We start from the raw sequence: 20,357 nt of genomic DNA on the forward strand, positions 1-20,357 counted from the left end.
GTTCGAAGTATAGTTATCTACTTCCAAAGATCAACAGTCTGGTCGACTCTACATCCGGACATGCCTTGATGAGCTTTATGGACGCCTATTCAGGCTTTCATCAGATTCCCCTGTGGAAAAAGGATCAAGAAAAGACGGCGTTCGTCACTGATCAGGGGTTATTCTGTTATAATGTGATGTCGTTTGGTTTGAAGAATACGCCTGCTACTTTTCAACGCATGATTAATACAGTCTTCATTAATCAAATTGGGAGGAATGTAGAAGCGTACATTGACGATATGATAGTCAAATCCAAACAGCAGGCAGATCACCTGTCTGACCTCCGGGAAACATTCGCCACACTCAAGCGGCACAAGGTCATGCTTAATCCAAAAAAGTGTGTCTTTGGTGTTGAATCTGGGAATTTTCTCGGATTCTTAATTGACCAAAGGGGGATAGAGACCAACCTTGGAAAAATACAGGCGGTAATCAACATGTTGTCGCCTCGTTCTATGAAGGAAGTCCAAAAATTAACAAGTTGTCTGACAGCTTTGGGAAGATTTCTCAGTCGGTCAGGCGACAAGTGCCTCTACTTCTTCCAGGCGATCAGGAAGAAGACTAGATTTGAATGGGGGGATGATGCTGAAGCCGCCTTCCAAAAGCTGAAAACGCATCTGCACTCTTTGCCAAGGTTGGTTAGTTGCTTTCCAAAAGAGGTGCTCTATATGTATCTGGTCGTTTCAGATCATGCCCTCAGTGCTGTCCTAATAGCTGAAAGAGACGGCATCCAGCTCTCAGTCTACTTCATTAGCCACGTTCTTAGAAACGCAGAGCTTCGGTACCCCATGGTTGAAAAGTTTGGTCTCGCCCTTTACATGGCTGTCAAGAAGTTGAAACCTTACTTCTTGGCACATCCGGTCACGGTCTACACTGACCAACCGATCAAGCAGCCAATGACAACTCTGGAGTCTTCTGGTCGAATGCTCAAATGGGCCATTGAGTTACAGAGACTGAAAATCACTTTCGAATTAAGGAAGGTAATAAAGGGGCAAGCATACACTAACTTTATTATTGAAATGACAAGGCCGGCTGAGCCGGACCATATCAATCAGGTTTGGAAAGTGTATGTGGACGGAAGCTCCACGATGAACGGCTGTGGTGCAGGCGTAATTTGTCAATCTCCTGAGGGGGACAAATATGAATATGCACTAAAATTTAAGTTCCAGGCCTCAAACAATGAGGCCGAGTATGAAGCCCTGCTAGCCGGCATCCGGATGTGCAAGGCGGCAGGGGCAACAAGAATTGACGCGTGCTCTAACTCACAATTGGTCATAAGCCAGTACAATGGTGTCTGTGAGGCCACCCATCCGGTTATGATCAAATACTTGCAGGTGGTAAAGGCTGAAGCTGGGACACTTGAAGACTTCAATTTAAGCAAAGTGCCCAGATAAAACAAAAAAACAATCAGGCGGATGCTATGTCCAAGTTGGCCTCATCCGCCTCCTGTGAAACGCCTCAGTCAGTCTGGGAGGTCATGGAAAAAAGAAGTATATCTTATGAAGACCCCATTGGAGTGCTTGAACGAAGCTCTACCTGGATGGACGGCATCCAGACATACCTAACAAACGGCACCCTCCGAGAATCACCTCAAGAGGCGGCCGTGCTGAAGAAACGGGCTGCAAGCTTTGAGATAAGGCAAGGAGAGCTCTTCAAAGTAGGTTTCCTGAAGCCTCTTTTGAAGTGTGTGACCCCAGAAAAGGGGCAAGAAATCCTCGAAGAATTGCATGCCGGATAATGTGCCTCTCATGTAGGCGACAGATCCTTAGCTGTCAGGGCCAGGGGGCATTACTTTTGGCCTACCCTGGAGTCGGATGCTATGGAGATGGTTAAAAAATGTGACAAGTGTCAAAAATTTGGCAAGCTGATCCATCGTCCGGCCACTGACCAGATGGCCATCCATAGTCCTCTGCCGTTTGCTAAATGGGGCATGGACATTCTGGGCCCATATACGACTGCTCTAGGTGACGAACATTACATCTTAGTGGTTGTGGATTACTTTACCAAATGGGTAGAGGCAAAGGCGGTCAAAAACATCAAGACAAAGGACGTCATTTCCTTCATCTAGAAGAATATCACCACCCGTTTCGGGGTGCCTATGTCTATGGTTTTTGACAATGGTCCTCAGTTTGAGACCCTTCACCTGAAGACTTGGTTGGGAGATCAAGGGATCTCCAATTATTTTGCATCAGTCGGCCGACCCCAAGCAAACGGCCAAGTTGAAGCCTTCAACAAGTTAATCTCAGATGGCATAAAAAAGAAAATTGAGAGAGCTAGCGGCCTATGGGCGGATGAATTACCACACGTCCTATGGGCCATTAGAACAACATCAAAAGGGGCGACTGGAGAAACACCATTACTCATGGTGTATGGGGCAGAAGTTGTCTTGCCTATTGAACACTATGAGCCAACTCTTCGTATTATGCTATATGATGAAGAGGCAAATTGGGAGGCCATGCGCCTGGCATTGGAATCACTCCCAAAGCGCAAGGGAAATGTTATCTTGCGCCATGAGATCGACCGTCTGAGAATGACTCGAGCTTACAACAAAAGAGTACACAAGCGCCCTCTAAAAGTAGGGGACTTTGTGTTACGGAAAAGGGAGGCAGTCGGTAGGGCGAATAAACAAGGGAAGTTAACCCCAAATTGGGAAGGCCCCTACCGAATTTATGAAGAAGTAAGAGGCACCTACCACCTGGAAACACCAGACGGCAGGAGGCTACCCAGAATTTGGAATGTAGATAACCTGAAGAAGTATTACTTCTGAAATTTTGTAAAGTTTTTGACTTGTTAATGAAAATTTGCCTTCATTTCATACTTGTCTTTATTTTCTTTATTTTAAGCACCAACTGCACAAAGTGCAGAAGGACCATGCTCACAAAAATGAAGGACGTTTCCTGCACTATGTGCTGGCAGGTCCTACTTACCCTCTATGGTACCGCCTGTACAACGTAAAGGCGGACTAAATTTCTTTTACTAATGACGACGTTAGAGTATCGCCTGCACAATATGCAGACGGCCAACGTCGAGATTCTACGAGCTACCGCCTGCACAATGTGGAGACGGCTAAGCACACTCTTAAACTTAATATAATTTAGGGACTGTCTGCCCCAACAGAAGACACCCAAGAAAGGACCCGACTGCACCGAAACATTAGTCCTAAAATCTATCCTTAAGCTAAGATAATACCTTAGCAGCTAACCATTCTTTATTTAAAGCTAAGTCAATGACTTAGTGGCTATTTAATTCTTTAAACGAGGCCAATGGCCGGATGAACATTATTTAAAACACCATCTGCTCCAACATGAGTACGACTGTCTGTTCCAACATGAGTCAGACAACCGGCGACGTCCTTTCGGGAGAATTCATCGAGGAGAAGCATCTCCCATTTTGGGCGGCACATTTCTCTACGAATACAACAAGCGGCCCTATCGAATGCGCTAAGGCAGCGCTCGCAGTCATTTGATTTAATCTAAATTGAAATCTAAAAAGCACCGAGTTTTTTGGCTGTTCTAGTACAGACGGATGACAGCTACTATTTCAGAATTAGTGGCTACCTTACTGCCTGTCCTTGTTATGGGGCAAGGCAGGCGGACCAATTCGTTTTTAATTAAAATGTTAAGTTAAAAAACTTAGCAATTTTTCCATACTACTCGAGGCCTTTGGCTGGATGCATTTAAGAAACTATCTGCTCTATATGGCCGTCTGTCGCTTGGTTCGGGGCAATCACCATAGTGATTGATTGACTCAGAAACCATACATACTTTTTAAAGTATAAAAATTTCTAAGTCAATCAATCCATGCAACTGAAACCAAACGACATCCGGCCAGGGGCAAGAACATTCGCATACTATACAGGTTAAAATACTTAGCCAAAAATTCTATGCATAAAAATTGAAAGCTTTGAAAATTTTTAAAGCATAAACACCAACATGAATAAAGCCGGTCAAACGACCGGATGTTGCTTAATTAAATAAAACAGCCGTCAAAATAGACAACTGTGATTGTTAGATGGCAGAGCCATAAATTGTTAAATTACCCGACCCCTTGGTCGGTAAAGACACATGATTACTCGGCACGCAGGCCAGAAAAGCAGAATACTTGGCCATTCGGCCGCAGAAAAAGAAATATAAAAGCTTAAGTAGCAGGGGAGAGGTTCTCATTGTTGGCAGCCGCCTCTTTGTTCCGACCAGTCGGCTGCTCATCGTCTTTTTCCTCCTCCTCATCCTCCTGCTCATCCCTAGAGGAATCTCTGGACAGCCAATGCCTCATCAGCGGCCTTGGCTGCCTCATCCTCCGCCTGCTGAAGGAGTTGGGCATAAAAATCACTATTGGCTTGATCAAACTTGGATTTCCAAGTATCATAGTCGGCACCCGGCTGAGCCGCTTGCCATGTCATCCGCATGATGGCCTCGTTGTCATCCATCATCTTCTTGACAAGGGCCTCCTTCTCCTCCTCGTTTCAAGCCTTGTACTTGGCACGGAGCTGCTTCTCCTGGTTATCTAGACGCTGCTCCAGGCGGCCCACCCTCTGCTTGGCCCTCTCGGCCTCATGCTTGGCCCCGTCCAAGGGCTCAATTTTTTCCTTAAGGCCCTTGATTTCGGCCTTAAGCTCGTTGATCCTCATCCGAGCTGCCTCTAAGTGTTTTTCACCTGCAGGTTTGCATCAGCTTGGGAATACATCATATCAAGTGTCAATAACTCATTTTGAGCAATTTCAAATAGAGCTCTGTCTAAAGCGGAGGCGGCCCGGGCATTAGCAGCCGTTACCTCTTTGGACTTATCCAGGATTGGCTTCTTAAGCCCTTGAACGTGCAGCATGGCCTGCATCCGGTTAAAGGGGCAAATGGTGGATATAACTATAACTTGTAAAAAAAATTTACCAAGTCGCTACCTCGCAGAGGATCCCTAAGATGTCATCCAAGTTCAGGGTGTCGACTCCTTAGACAGACGCCTTGTCCTCTAGGTCGAGTGCCCGTAGCATTTCCTTAGCCATCTAAACGACAGTCGGCCTCTGAGCAGGAGCTGCAGAGGTCAAAAATACAAGTTAATGAAAGGCTAAATGGTCTACATCTTTGCAAAAATATCAAGGGGAAGTAGCCTCACCATCCAGCTGCTCCTCATCCTCCGTGACGGGCTTCTTCCCGTCTCTTGCTGAACCGGCAACAGAGTTGAGTGGCTTGCCACTCTTTGATACCCGTTGGGCATCCGACTTGCTGATCCCCCTATCAGCTTCGAGACGGGAGCCGTCAGCTCCTTTCTTTGGCTTGTGGGCGATATGTTTCCTCTTCTTGCTAAAGGCGCCCACATCTCCAACCCCAAGTTTCTGCACTTTAGAGTCGGATGGTTCGGAGGGGGAAGGCTTGGTGGAACCACCCTACATCAATATAGAATAGTCAGAAACCTTGCGGACAGATAAGAAATCTTGACAAAGTCAAGTAAGGTGGACTTTTACCTTGGGAATTCCGCCTGCTTTTTGTTCTTTTTTCGTCCATTTGAGAACGTTCGAATGGTACATTGCTACAGAGGCTGCAGCCGGCTTCTTGGAGGCCGAGAGCTTCTCCATAGCTTTGTCTGCACAAAGAAACATGAGTGAGAAATCTGCAAGCAAACTTTGAAAATAGCTAAGGCATTACAAAATTTCAAACGGCCGACTACCTCTCGGCATCTCTATACTCAGCCCGCAGGCGGCCAAGTACACCCCGTCCGAAAGCCATTCATAACGGGGAATGTAACTTTGGGGGGTAACTTCTTTCTCCCCGTCTATTCGTTTGTCCGGACGAACAACTGGAACAGACCTTTGTCAAAGATCTCCTCCTGGGCTCGCCTAGGGAGAGGCGGCAGGGCTTTCTTTCCAGCCAGGAGGGGCGGATCATTATTCCACCTGTTATATTTATCGTTCAGGCGGCGGTCGGGGGAATGGACAATGTAAAACTTAGTCCTCCAATCCTTCCACTTGGACTCCTTCCCAATTGCCATCATGTACCCCAAGTAGGTGGTCAAGGTGTACCAGCCTTCGCCACCTACTTTCGGCACTCAGCTTAAGTAGTGCATGTGGGCGAACGCCTCAAAGTTGGGATCCACCTCCAGAATTTCACCTGTGGCAACATACCCGATTATGTTAATCCAGGAGTTCGGGACCAGTTGCCAGATACCTAGTTGGTATCCATCAAGAATTCTCTCCACTACCGGATGGAGAGGGAAGCATAGACCCGCCTGAATAGTTGCCTCATAGCAACCAAAACATTTATCATGGTAGCTGGCCAATTTTGGCCAGGTGACCGTATATACGGCATCCCGCACAGAGAGAAGAAAGCTATGCCCCATGACATGCTTAAATCTGAACTTGGGCAGGTCAGCTTTCATTGCGTCCCGCCTGCCCTCGGGAATGTGATGATAATAGGGAGCACGCTCCCGACGGTGAGTAGCATGCGGCTCGGCCCAGCCCTCACCCCTTTCCACAGACAAGGACTCCCTTGTCGTGCTTATTTTAGCTCGTGCCTCCTCCGAGTTATCGGAGTCACTAACAGAAGATGACGAGGCTGAGTCGTCATCAGAGCTTTCGCCAGAGCTGAGGGACTGTCGGCTGGTGCCAGCAGGGTCCTCCCTCAGCCCCTCCTCCGGCGCCTGTCCAGAAGGCCCGGGTGCCGACGGATTTCAGCCGCCCATAAAATAGAATCGTTGGGGGTACTACTTAAGGTTTGGGAGTGGTAATAAGTAGGAGTTGGAGGGGGGGTCAGAAGAAGGGCTTGGAGGATGATCTCGAAGCTGATTGACAGGCGCCTTAATGGAGCCGTCTGAATATACTGTGGACCCGTTCGAATGGTAGAAAGAACCATCCGAGTTATACTGTCTGGCCCTTCTTTTGGTTCTGGCCATGGTGTCCTGCACAGACACAGAAACGGTCGGATTCGGGGAAGTTCGTTAAGAAGGGTCCACGAGCAAGCATGCGGCACCGCTAGTTCTAGACTCAGCCGTCCCCGGTGACTGGCTGGTCACTATCCTATGTCATGCCGTGTGCATTTGGGAAACCATTTTCGAAAAACAAAAAAAAGAGAAGAAAATAAAAAAGAGAGAAGGAAACAAGCGGTTACCTTTCTAAAGTAATGGGAGACGGTTAAAGAAGCTTGAACCTTTGTTTACAGACAGACTAGCGGACGGCTGTCGGATGCTTGAAAGGAACGAGTCAACAGTTCAGAAGTCAACACTCAGATATCATTTCTGAAATGGCGGCCTTCAAAGGCCCAGACTTTGAGGAGGCGCAAAACGGCGTGCCCTAATCCCTAGGTCATCAAACCCTAGGGAAGGCACACTTCCCCAAAAGACCCTATAAATAGGGATATTTCCCTCATTTATGAAGGAACGTCACATCGACATTAATTACAGAGCTATCGTTCTCAAGAAACAGACAGCACCTGAGCTTGGAATCCAAGCAGATAACTTTATTTCCGCAGGTTTTACTCCGAATACCGTACTAACTTAATCTTTGGAGGCGGACCACCGACCATTCGGTGCTCCGTTTGCTTTGCAGGTACAGGCGACCTTGCGGAATCCAGTCTTGAGCTATAACTCTCCCGAGAGACACAAAAAACCCCAAAACACCACTAGTCTACGAGTGTTCGTTATAGATGCCCTTTATTTTACTTGTATTATTTTTCATTTTCGACGTGTCTAAGTCTAACTGCCACTCCTTAGCATTTTTCTAGGACTAAAATTATCATCCTATTTGTTTAAAAAATACTATACTATATTTTATGATATAAATATGAATTTCTTAATACAATGTTATCTTACTTGCTTTAAAACATATTGCATGCACATAACGCTAGTTTAATGGAAGGTAGGGCAATAATAAGGTTGGAGCTGAAAGAAATCGAAAGCTAGAAGGATCAAGAAAAAAGTTTTTTTTTTTTTTTTTTTTTTGACAAAGAGAACTAATAAAAAAAAACTAATAAAAAAGACCGAGAAAAAGAAGCACGATGACGGGCTTGACCCGCAAGCCAATGAGCCGGTAAAACCCAGCACCGCGGAACTCTCTGAATCCTACAAGCTGAAAGATGACTTATCTCATTCCTGATAGCACCAAGAAGCCAAACACAAGAGATATCATCCACAGATTTCCTCGTTAGGAGGGAAACCACCTGAGTGCAATCCGTGTAGACGTGCAAACGAACAAAACTTTTACGTCTGGCCGCCCTAAACGCCCACAAGCAAGCTTGAAGTTTGGCCTGCAAGGCTGAGGCCGCTCTAGTGGCCCTTAAGCCACCCCCCAACACATGTTCCGACTGAAGATCCCGAAAGACCCAACCTGCCCCCGCAGTATAATCATTACAGTTCTCGGCACCATCAAGTAAAAGGCAACAATCCAGAACCTGAGAATCATGCCCCTGAATCCATCCTGTCATAAGAGACAAAGAAGAAACCAAACGAGAGCGACAGGCGAGGCTGCAAACTCGGAGAGGGCCAATGCCTCCTCCCCCCGAGAGACCCATTCTGCGGCAAGGTGCAAAATCATAGAAGGGGAAGTCACAGCATGACGAAAGACCTTATGATTACGCGAGATCCAAACAGCCCACATGAAGGAAATAAAATAGGATAAACTAGGCCAATTCTTGACTTTTCTGAAGTTTGCAACCATATCAATGAACCAAGGTTTAAAAGGTTTGTCTTGCATCAAAGCCCGAGAAAGGAGCAGAGGACCATTCACCAAAAGATCGGAGACAAACTCGCAATCCCTAAACAAGTGGGAAGTAGACTCGCAATTGTAATGACAAAAAACACAGACAGGAGAAACAGGTATCCCCCTCTGATAAAGATGGTTTGTGAGAGGCAAAGCATCATGCAACAAATTCCAGACAAAAGTTTTAAACTTGGGGAGCAAGTGGATTCCCCAAAACTGCTTCCACCAAATATCAGGAGCTGGAGCACTAGCCACAGAAACTATTGACTGACGGACCAGCGAGGCGTACGCAGTCTTAGTAGAAAAATTCCCATCCTTTGTAAATTTCCAGTAGACAAAATCATCCATAACACTGGAAGGCCGTTCCAAGGAAAAGATCCTCTGCGCGGAACAGGAATCAAACAGCAAGTGAACCGAGGAAGTATCCCACGCGTTAGAACGTGGATTAATAATAGAAGAAACATGAGTCGGCAAGGACGACTCAACAGGCGAAGCCTTGAAGGTAATTAGGCCACCTGGAACCCAATTATCCTCCAAAATACGAACCTTAGACCCAGAACCTACTTTCCAAGCTAACCCAGTAGATAAAGTAGACATACCCTCCAAGAGACCCCGACATCCCCACGATGACCTGGAAACGCCCCCAGGGCGAAGCGAACCAAGGAAAGGATACTTGGACCGTAGATCTCTCGAAACTAAAAGCTGGGGGTGCTGATGGATACGCCAACATTGTTTTGCCAATAAAGCCGAGTTTAACAAGGACACGCTTCGAATATATATATGCTCTCGTGAGAATTTTTCTTATGTAAGAACACTTTTTATGTTCTAAATTTTTACTCGTGTGTTCTAAATTATAAATCTGATATTCTAAACTTTTCCTTAGGTATTCTAAATCAAATCAAATGTTCTAATGTAGTACTCAAATGTTCTAAAACATAAATTAGTTAAGTTTGATGTCATAAATTTTAAATAACTTGTTCCAAGATTTTAACTTATATGTTCTGAATTTTAAAACGTGTGTTCTAAGATTTTTAATTATATGTTCCAGATTTTAAGGCACATGTTCTTTTTTTTTTTTTTTTTATTCGTATGTTTTAAATTCTTTACTCACACTTTCTATATTCTATATCAGTTTATTCTAAATTTTTATTCACGTGTTCATAATCTTACATTAGATGTTCTAAATTTTACTCATATGTTTAAAATTCATAAAGCAAATTTTATAAATTTTTAATCACTTGTTCTAATTCTTAAATCAGATGTTCTAAACATAGTAGTCACACAAATGTTCCAAATTATACTTATATGTTCAAAATTATAATTTGAGTCACATGTTCTAAATTTTAACTCGCATGTTCTAAATTTATACTCACATGTTCTAAACTTTAGATCAGTTCTCATATAAGTATGAATTCTCACATATAGACATATTCTCATCGGATCCCTCTTATATATATATATATATATATATATCTCTACCTTATAAAAAGTGGAAAAAAACTCTTATGAATAGTGTGAAGACCACTTTAACCCTGAAAATGTTAATTTACATTTTTACCCCCATTTCATATTTTGATACTTTTGACTTGAATTTTTGACCTTTCCTTTCTTTCCTCGGTGTATTTCTGCCTAATTATTCATCTTCTCCTCTCAAGCCTCAATAACGTTTTTTTATTTCATTCACTTTCCTCCTTTAATACCCGACTTCTCAATAGCAATCTCATTTTTCATCATCTTATCTTATATATATTTGATCTCCTTCGTTCTATTTCAGTAGATGATTGTTAGGTGTAATTAATCATTAGGTATAGATTGTCCAAATCAAGATTATAGTCGATTTGTATTCTTGTTGTTGATTACCTAAGCTTCAAGCTTGTTCATGTTGGTGATGGTGGAATTGGTAATTATTCTATTCCGTTTTTGTTTATAATTTTATAAATTTCTGGGAGTTATGATTTATTTATAGAGAAACACATGATCTGGTAAATTTGTTTCTGAATTTTTTGGGTATTTTATCTAGGCTTGATTTTACAATTGTAAATTGTAATTATTTTTGGGTTGATTGCTTTAATTGTTTTTTTTTTTTATTATAAATAAACAATTTGGAGGAAGGATTGATTTGTTGTCGTCACTTCATAATTCAGAACCTAATAACTTTTCTTGCAAATTTAGTAATTTATGAAATTACAATCGTTTTAGGCTGAGCTTGTTCATTACGGAGGTATGCTTATTAACAAATTTTGCAAGAAATTCTTATCATACAATATACAGTTCCTTCTAGAAAGCTCTGAGTTACTCCGTCAAATCTCGCGGAGTTGAGCTTCCGAGTCACCGATTTTCGAATTCAAACTCTGCTGCTTTATCTACCAAATACCAATGGTAGATAAGTGTTTCGATTATGATCTTGTTATTATTGTCGTTGGTGTTGCCATTCACGTCGTTGAGAAGGTAGATAAATTTTGTTGCTTTGTGTTATTTGGTAATTGGTATCTAATGATATAATGACATATTGTGCAATGTGTTGGAATTTATGTTATTAAGGATTAATTTTAGCTAATAATGGTTGTGATTTACATAGCAATTTAGTAGCGGATGTGCCGAATCGCCGATAATTGTATGTGTTTTGACTATTTTGAGTGAGTTGTAAGCAAATTTGGATATGCTAGCTAGGAAAGACTACATTTGTTAGAAGACATCTTCTTCGTGAATTAGAGGAGAAATTTGAAATTAAGTTTTGTTAGTTGTTAATTGATTATTGAGGTGAATAATTTGATGGTTGAGAGTGTTTTGATTGTACAACCACTTTTATTGTCGAAGTTCATCCATTGGATTTTCATAATTTTTCCCTCCATTGAAATTATGTATAACAAAAATTAACCATCACTACGCAGTAACAGTAAAAGGAATAAGTCAATTACTAATAACTAAATAGCTAATACGAACGCCCACAGCAGTGAACAATGAAGATCTTATCACAAAATGATATTTAGATTTTATCATTTACTTATGTAATACTAATTTTCAATCTCATTATAGAGCACCTAAGATGGAGATGAATGAATGATAAAGACAAGTGTATTCATTTGTTTAAGGATGAGTCTCTTACGTACAAGGTAATCTTCCACTTCCAATCTAAAACTCTGGGTACCTCATATTGTATTTTCGATCCGAAATGATTTTTTTTGGAATTTAATGATTATTATTTTCTAATTAATTGTTTATTTTTAATCAGCTTTGAGTTTTTAAATTATTATTAATTGATAATTGATTTTGGTTGCAGAGAGATTATTGTAATCAATAATGGCTAAAGGTAGATCATTTCAGCAGATTCTTAAGAAGAAGTTTCAATATCGTTCCATTGTAACTATACAAAAAATTGTTGATTTATATATTTAAATCATTTTTTGATTAATAAAGGATTTTTGAATTACTTAATGTACTTAACAACTAGCTTAGCTCTCTCTCACTTTTATCGGAGCAAATTTAATATCAAGAACAATGAAGTAAGAAAAATAATTGTAATATATATAGGAAGGACTTATTGATGTATAATTTAATCGACGAATATTAATTTTACACCATTGTTAAATACCCATTACAAGTTTGTAAACTCTGAGGTTCGATTACATAACTTTCCTATAATGGCTAATCATACCGCGCGCATCGCGCGCGTAACCTACGAAAGTCATATTTGATATAGTGATAATTTGGAAAGCAATTATTTTAAATTACCGTGCATGGCACGGAACCTAACTTAGTCTTACTTAAAAAACAAGCAATAAAGATCATTAGTTTATTATAAAACAAAAAACTTAAAAGGGATTTCTCTTTGAGAAAACCGTTGATGACAAAAAACTGCTAAAAAGTAAAGTAAAAAACTGACAAAGCTATTCCAAGAAAAAAGATGATCCTGTATACCTTTGTTGCTCACTCAACCAGAATTCTTCTGGAATGTATATGATACAAATTACAAAAACTTTACAGAGAAATGCCTTCATTACTTTGAAGAACATTGCTTACTCTGAAATTCATCAGACGTTAATGTGTTCATAAGCTCCTGAAGCCTTGCAGCACCAGGGCCTGGCTTAAAATCAGAATAGTTACCCCGCAATGAGCAGGGGTCAGCCCCGCCAGAAGAGTTTCCAACACACCATGCACCAGGGGGAAATCTGTTTGCGCGACCTAAAAGCTCTTTATCAATCTTGTCCAAAACAGGGTCATTTCTAGCAAATTTGCGGGCAAATAGTGCACCGCTTTTTACCATCTTATCAAAGTCCTTCATGGACAAAATGCGAGGGTGTTGTTTTGGTGGATTGTCCCATGCAATATAATGAAGATCATGACCTATTGCCGTACTACGGAAATCCTCATTGTTACAAATTACAGTATGAAAATAACTTTCAGGAGAAGACATAAAATTAGTGAAATACATTAAAACTGTTCTAGGGAAATTGTCCCATCCCCATATACAATATTCCACAAAAGATCGAGTCACAACTACCCAGGCTGAACCTGCAACGGGTAAGAAAGTGAAAACAGTCAATTGCTTTTTTCCCCCCCCCCCCCCCCCCCTACTTTGTTCCCATGAAACAGCTACCTAAGAAACTTTGCTCAAAAGATCAAACAGTCAAACAGGCAATTCCATTGAGCCAACTACCACCACAGCTCATATCAGTAGATAGATAAATAAAATGATATACAATGAGATGCGAAAGGGTTGAAGGGAAACCAAAGACATGTCTCTGATTATGTGTATAAAATGATGAAGCATACAGGTTGGGCAAAATCAGATTGCAGTTTATTTCAGTTAAACACTAACTTCATTTTTCACTTATTTTGACCCTAAACAATAGCAATTGATTCAATAAACCATTAAGGAGCATTGATTTATTTAAGTTTGGTTCAGGTATTTTCAATTTCTGACTTTTACCGATATATATGATAAACCAAACATATATGAGATATGACAACCCAATCCACTTTTCCAAATTTTCTCCAAAGGGGCTCACAAGTCTCCCATACTCTCATAATAGAACATGAAGCATTTGAGTCATTGAAATAACTCAATCACATCAGATTTAAACACAGGTTTTTGATTGAATTCTCAGTCATGAAAATTGATTCAGACTTCCAAACAATTCATAATTCTTCAGCTTTTCACTGTCCAGTTATTTCAGATAAAGCTTTCTTTCATAAACATGTTTCCACACCTATACATTACCCCTTAACTCTCTAACCTCCAAAATAAAACCTAACGGAGCCAAGGAGAGGTAACAAGATACAAAAGAGTACATTGGGAAAATTCTTGAGCCTTGACTAGCTGTATAAGTCACATACAAGGTAAGAGCACACTGAAAATTTGGAGTTTTTCAAGGAAGGGCAGGCCAAATAAGATATAAGAGCAGATAGGATATACAGTCAAGGGGTACAGTCACCTGATGACTGAATGTCCTAAAAAATTTGAATGTATCATGTGATGACCCTAAAAGATATTTGAGAGATCAAAGCTAGATGGAAAGATCTCTTGGGATGAAAAGGAAGAGATATTGATATAGGCAGAAGTCAGTTATTGATGATGAACTATTCCTTTTCACCTCCAATATGTGATGAGGAACCACTTTTTCTATATAAAAATTTTGAGCTATATTGCTAATTCCTCCCAGATATATGAAGCTTCTAAAGTTGACCAAGCAATGTAGTCAGATTATTAAGCTTGAATCGTCTACTCTTTTTCTAGGTTCACATTAGGAATATCCATGACGCTATTCCACAGCTTAGTAAAGATTGGAGTGTCAAATGACAGCCTTCTTTTTCCATTGATTTTTCATCAAACACAATGGTTATGTCCCTTCCAATCATAAGTTTAATGATGGTGGTCAAAAGAATGGGTTCAAAGATGGTTGTACACTATGATGCCTAGGTTTAGGATGCTTGGAGGACTTTTCGTGTATCATTTTTGTTGGCAGTTTTCTTGTGGTAGTTTTTATAGCTTCTTTGGCTTTGATCTAAGTGGTTGTAGTGCCATATTGCGTTCAGTAATTAATATCACTCCTATTCACCAAGGAAACAACACTCCAAAAAGAGTGGAAGTGAGGGCATCCTTTCAATGCAAATCCATGGTAAAATTTGAATGACTATTTGGGGTCGAGTGATACTATGAAATGTCACCCATGATCTTGACTACGCTTAGGAATCTCCATTTATATAAATAAGCCCTCTGTCATATAGTTTTAAACACTCTCCTCTACTTAATTTGAATTTAGCTTAGCTTTTGGCTATCATGTTTTTACATGTGCTTGTTTCGATTTTCATGCTTTTCCCTATGTTTAGTAAGTTTACTTTATTAATTAATAATATGGATCCTAATCGAGTTACAATTTGTTTTTCACTTTACTAGTGGATTTAGGATTTGTTTTGCATTTTGTGATTATATTTTATTACACTCTTTGGGCAAAAATTATGAATTTTTACCGATGCAAAATTTGTACCGGCTTGATTGGAAATTACTAAGTGCGTTGTTAGCGGAAAAAGCTGCAAATTTAATACATACTCCCTCGGTTTTTTTTTTTTTTTTTTTTTTATAAGCTAGAGTTACTATTTCGTCCGTTTTTTTTTATAAACTAGAGTTCTATTTTTGGAAATCTCTTACAATTTAATATCTTTACCCACTAATGTCCCCACTCTTTTTTACTTTATCATTTATCACTCTTTCAAAGGTCCCTACTCCCTCTCACACTACTTTACTTTTCAATAAAATAATAACCTTATCTACCCTACTAACATCTTATCAATAACTATATACTAAAGGCAAATAAAGAATGACACGTGGCAACATTTGATTAAATAATTTCCTGCCAATTTTTTATTTACTTTTTTTTTTTTCAAACTATCTTAGAAAATTTTTAATTCACTACTTGTATAATATTTTCCAACTTTACCTATATATATATATATATATATATATATATAGAAAATTTAAGCAAAATATTATTATTAAAAAAGAAATGCATTAATTTTTTATACTCTATATATCATATGGGTATGTACAACCTAAAGTTTACTATGTAGTACGATGCATTTTTTTAATACCTTTGTCATATCATTTATAAAGAGCAAACAATTTATAAAAAATTGTTGAAATACATTTTTTTTAATCGTGCATTGCATGGGACCATAAGCTAATTTTATTAAACCATCTAAGACTCCGCGCAATCTCATCTCTAGCCGATAAAAAAACGGAGGGAGTAATATATATAGTCAGATTAGTGTGCGGGCTTAATTCAGTCAAAGATTTTTAAGCCTCCTATGCTTGGGGCGTTATTGGATTTGGTTCACATATTGTTTTTTATTTGCATCAAAATATGTTCAAAGCAATATATAATAATTTAAAACATGGGTAGGAATCACATCTAGCTATGTCTTGATCAATTCCAGTTCCATCTGTTTTGCTACGGGTTTCTGGTAATAATTTGCTTCACATGATAGACTGGTAAACAAGCGTGGTTTCAAGCTATTTCGTATGGGTGATCCAGTCCAGATCAGCTTTACTATAACTAAGTTCTAACTATAAGTATTTTAATACATATCATCCTTTGAGATATGTGCATATAGTCACAACATTATCTAGCAATCTAGATGCAGTTTCAGAACAGTCATTATCCATGATTCTGATCTCAAAAGGTCCTTCTAAGTTAAAAAGCTGAAAAACAGTTTACAAAGTGTACACATGAAGTAAAAGTATAAAGAAAATGCAGAAATCTGATTAGACATACCAGTAAATAACTTAAAAGCAGTAGGAAGTGATCGGCGTTGGGTAGTCATAAGAAGATCAGATTTTTTGGACAAGTAGAGGCCAGGATCTACAACAATAGGCCTCGCCCTCTGGCTCCTGTAGAAGCAAAATGAATTAGCATACAAGTAAAGAGTAGTTTCTAATTTAGGTCTGCAGTAGAAGCATACTCACAGTTTCCACCCATTTACCATCTGCATATGCTCAATAAAGTTCAGATTCCGTGACAAGTTGGAGAAAACATGAAGCATATCTGTGTGACGAAAAATAAGATGACATTATACGCTTTGTGTTGAAAACTGTAAATTTAGCAGATAAGGTTAATATGAAAAACAAATAATCCAAATTATCAAGCATATTAGGTGTCTATATTATCAAGCATACAGCTGCTAATAAATGCAAGAATAGTAGAGCCAGGGTCACCACCATATCATTAACTCTCGAAACAAAGAGGAAAATAGATGAAGGAATTAATCGAATGATTGACGTTCCAGACAAGATAAAATTTAGAGTAAAGACCCGATACTAACTGACAAGTACCAAAGCTGAAATAAATATCCTAAACCTCGCAACACATTACTTCCTGAAACTTGTAGGCATATATTAGGAATATTCATTAAGCCAGACAACACATGAGCTAGAGCATAACTGAAAGAAAAAGTACTATACTAGACATTTGTAAAAACGATCAGGATTTGTGGTATGGAAGGCAGATTTACATCCATGCTATGTTCTTTCTTCAAAGTTTACTTTTACTAATAATCTTGCAGGATAAAAGCAACAGTTTGAATAGAGCCTGGTAAGCTGTAAGCAAGATCCTAAACAAATACACAATGACAGACGTCACTTTTATGAAGCATTAAGTAAGATGTGATCAAATTATACAAGCATATTGTATAAATTTTCCCCACTTCTAACTACTAATAATAACCAGTCAAAACTCTATTGTTGGCAACACTGGAAGGTCCCCTAACACACAGCCTATCCCTGAACCGAAGATCAACTACTACACTGTAATCCCATATAAAATTGTGCATTAGTTAAATTTTACATATATTTTTATATAAATAATCAAGCTGGGATTGATAGTAGATAACATTCGAAATAGCTAACTTATATTCTAACATCTAGATTGAGATCAATAATCCATGTAAAGAGAATGCATAAAATTATAAATCCTACCAATGGCTACAAAACAATAGAATAGGATAAAGTAAAGGCTTTTTTAGGAACCAAAAGGCCTGTAAGGTAGCAGTGATGGTATTTTTGGGTTTTCCATTCCTCAGTTTCTCACAAGACTACCATGAGATTTATACAACACCAAGCATTTTTTTTAGGACTTTTATGCAGTAAGCTCTAAGATCTGACAATAATAGAATAAAGGTGATGGCATCATAGACCTTACAGATCATTGCTATTTCTACACAGGACGATTTAAAGGAAATGCCTGCTCATTTATACTAGACATCCTTGACTCCTTGAGATACCTATCAATATGTACCCTCCATCCCATAACAAAAGTTCTACTTTCTATTGTTATTTGTTTTATATTCAATTAATTAATCAAAGCCTTAATCCCATAGTGGGGTCGGCTACATGAACCAAAAGTGATTATTCAAAATAGTCATAAACTAGCCTAAAGCCTAATTTATTTAACAAATTACATATATCTATAATGATTTTCCAATATATAATAGGTTTTAATCCTATACACTTGTCAGTATTCAAACTCAACATGCTAGAGGAGCTAAGTTATACTAATTGAGGCCATGAAGGTGCAAGTATACTTTTGGGTAGGCACAATTCTTGAAAGATGGTTGTGTTAACGAAACTGACTCATTGCCACAATTTGGTATCGATAAACAACTTATATACAGCCCATTCACAAAGCCAGAAACATGAAAGATCAACAAGGTATAGATCCATCAACTTTTCTTATGGTTTTCTTCTCCCAATTCACGTGAAAAAAAAATAATAATAATTAAAATAACATCAGATCAACCACTATGAGGCTCTACAGTAAGCCAATTCACCTTCTTCCTTCAGATTAATCGCATCAATGAGCTTTTACATCTAACAAAGCTAAAATTCAAACCGTATAAAACATGTCACACGTTGAGATGAGAAATAACACATGGGTCACAAAACAAGAAATGAGAAAAGAGCATAAAGCCTTCTTAAACGACATTACAGAGTAAAGACCATAAGAAAACTGTAACGGCAAAGTTTGTGGAACTAACCATCTTGCGTCATTAGAGGATAATCTGAGGCGCTGAGGTTAATAAACCAATCCCAGTACAAACTTTCCCTTAGCAAAATGGCTATAGCTTGCAGAGTGCAAGCAATCATTGTTGGTCCTTTATACGTCACCAAATTTGATTTATCCATCACTCGAACATTCTCCACTTGATGGAATGTAGGATCACTTTTAACAGACATTGTCAAATCTAATCTTTCCCTAGGTGGAGCTTCAAAATCCATATGCAAAATATACTGATTTCGCGGATGGTAAACAGCTTGCAATACTCTCATGATTCTCTGACTATCACCTTTAGTACCCGATATAAGATAAGCGAATCGAGGTGGTTCATTTTTTGAATTCCCACTCAATGCTAATGATCTCCTTATATTGTCTTCAACAAAATAATCAGTCCACTCCTCAGACTTCTTACCAACTTCCATACCATCAAATTGTGATACATCCTCATCAATATTCGGCGAATACATTCCAAATATACTAGCTAATAATAGAGTAATCGATACGAGTAAACTCGCGAAAAATGGTATAATCCATTTCTTATCACTAAAAAACCTGCTTGAATGAGGATTCACATTCTTCCTCATAACCACAAATTCAACAAACACAAAATATTGAAAAAATTTCTTCAAATTTACAGTAGCGTATCAAATGGGATTTCAGTGGATTCAACTAAAATCCCCAAATCTAAAAAATTAATTTGAGTTTTCCAATCTAAAAATAAATAAATAAAAATCAAAAGAAAACTTGAAAAAGTTACAACAATGAAAGAATTGAAGACAACGATTATTTACCTAGTTAGTGATTGAATTGAATTTGTAGGAAAGTTTGAATATGGCCCAAATCCTTTTCTCTGACTTTGATCTTCATTTTTAGGGTCAAATAGTAGGGAAGGAAGAAGGATGTCCTTTGCTTCTTTTTCTGGAAAAGTTTCTCTAAGCTGGAAAATCAGTAAAATAATGATTCACTTCAATTCGAAATTATTACTGGAAAAATCATCAATCAATAATTTATCAATTAATAAACTATATACAGGTACTAAAAAGGAGATCAAAAGTGACACATGTCATTTTCTAATTAAAAAATTGGAAAATTTGCCAATTACTACCGCAAGTTAATAGTATTTTGTAAATTACTACCGCAAATTAAAAAAGTTGTGAATTACTACCGCAAAATTTTTTAAGATGTTGCGATTACTACCAAACTCCCATTAAATCCAACTATGACGTCATTATATTACTTTAACCATGGTTAAAGCCCTTAACCATGGTCAAACACGGGTTAAAGGGATATAATGACGTCATAGTTGGGTTTAATGGGGTTTGGTAGTAATCGCAACATCTTAAAATTTTTTGCGGTAGTAATTCACAAATTTTTTAATTTACGGTAGTAATTTACAAAGTGGTATTAACTTGCAGTAGTAATTGGCAAATTATCCTAAAAAATTTCTACTTAAAAATTTTCCCTTCAAAAAGGTTTTTTTTTTAAATAATTTTTTATTGTCAAATCTTCTCTAACAATATTATACGAAGTATCTACTAAGATATTATTTCCATATTTAGTTAATATGTATCCTCAATATATTTTAATGTATA

The 20,357-nt window shown here is 38.7% G+C and overlaps 1 protein-coding gene and 1 long non-coding RNA gene across 2 annotated transcripts; one reads left to right on the forward strand and one right to left on the reverse strand.

The window, feature by feature from the left end:
- The first annotated feature begins 10,343 nt into the window (after positions 1 to 10,343).
- LOC145559740 (uncharacterized) lies at positions 10,344 to 12,146 on the forward strand. The gene is made up of 2 exons (XR_014092914.1): positions 10,344 to 11,829; positions 11,997 to 12,146. It is a non-coding gene; the product is annotated as an uncharacterized LOC145559740 (long non-coding RNA).
- A 436-nt stretch (positions 12,147 to 12,582) lies between these two features.
- On the reverse strand, positions 12,583 to 19,702 carry LOC145558512 (beta-glucuronosyltransferase GlcAT14A-like). The gene is made up of 4 exons (XM_081619786.1): positions 18,746 to 19,702; positions 16,680 to 16,758; positions 16,489 to 16,604; positions 12,583 to 13,228 (listed from the first exon to the last, which is right to left on the reverse strand). The coding sequence occupies exons 1-4, from the start codon at positions 19,347 to 19,349 to the stop codon at positions 12,714 to 12,716; spliced, it is 1,314 nt and encodes a 437-aa protein (XP_081475912.1). The 5' UTR covers positions 19,350 to 19,702; the 3' UTR covers positions 12,583 to 12,713.
- Between the last annotated feature and the right edge of the window lie 655 nt (positions 19,703 to 20,357).

Source organism: Chenopodium album, chromosome 9 (assembly GCF_948465745.1).
Source record: "Chenopodium album chromosome 9, dcCheAlbu1.1, whole genome shotgun sequence".
Lineage (NCBI taxonomy): Eukaryota > Viridiplantae > Streptophyta > Magnoliopsida > Caryophyllales > Amaranthaceae > Chenopodium > Chenopodium album.

What these genes read in the sequence shown, in the direction of transcription:
- LOC145558512 (XM_081619786.1), bottom strand. Translation starts at nt 19,349, where the DNA reads ATGAGGAAGAATGTGAATCCTCATTCAAGCAGGTTTTTTAGTGATAAG. An exon ending in TCCTCTAATGACGCAAGATG is followed by an intron (nt 16,759 to 18,745) that starts GTTAGTTCCACA and finishes TTCGTCACACAG; the next exon opens with ATATGCTTCATGTTTTCTCC. An exon ending in ATGGTAAATGGGTGGAAACT is followed by an intron (nt 16,605 to 16,679) that starts GTGAGTATGCTT and finishes TTGCTTCTACAG; the next exon opens with GAGCCAGAGGGCGAGGCCTA.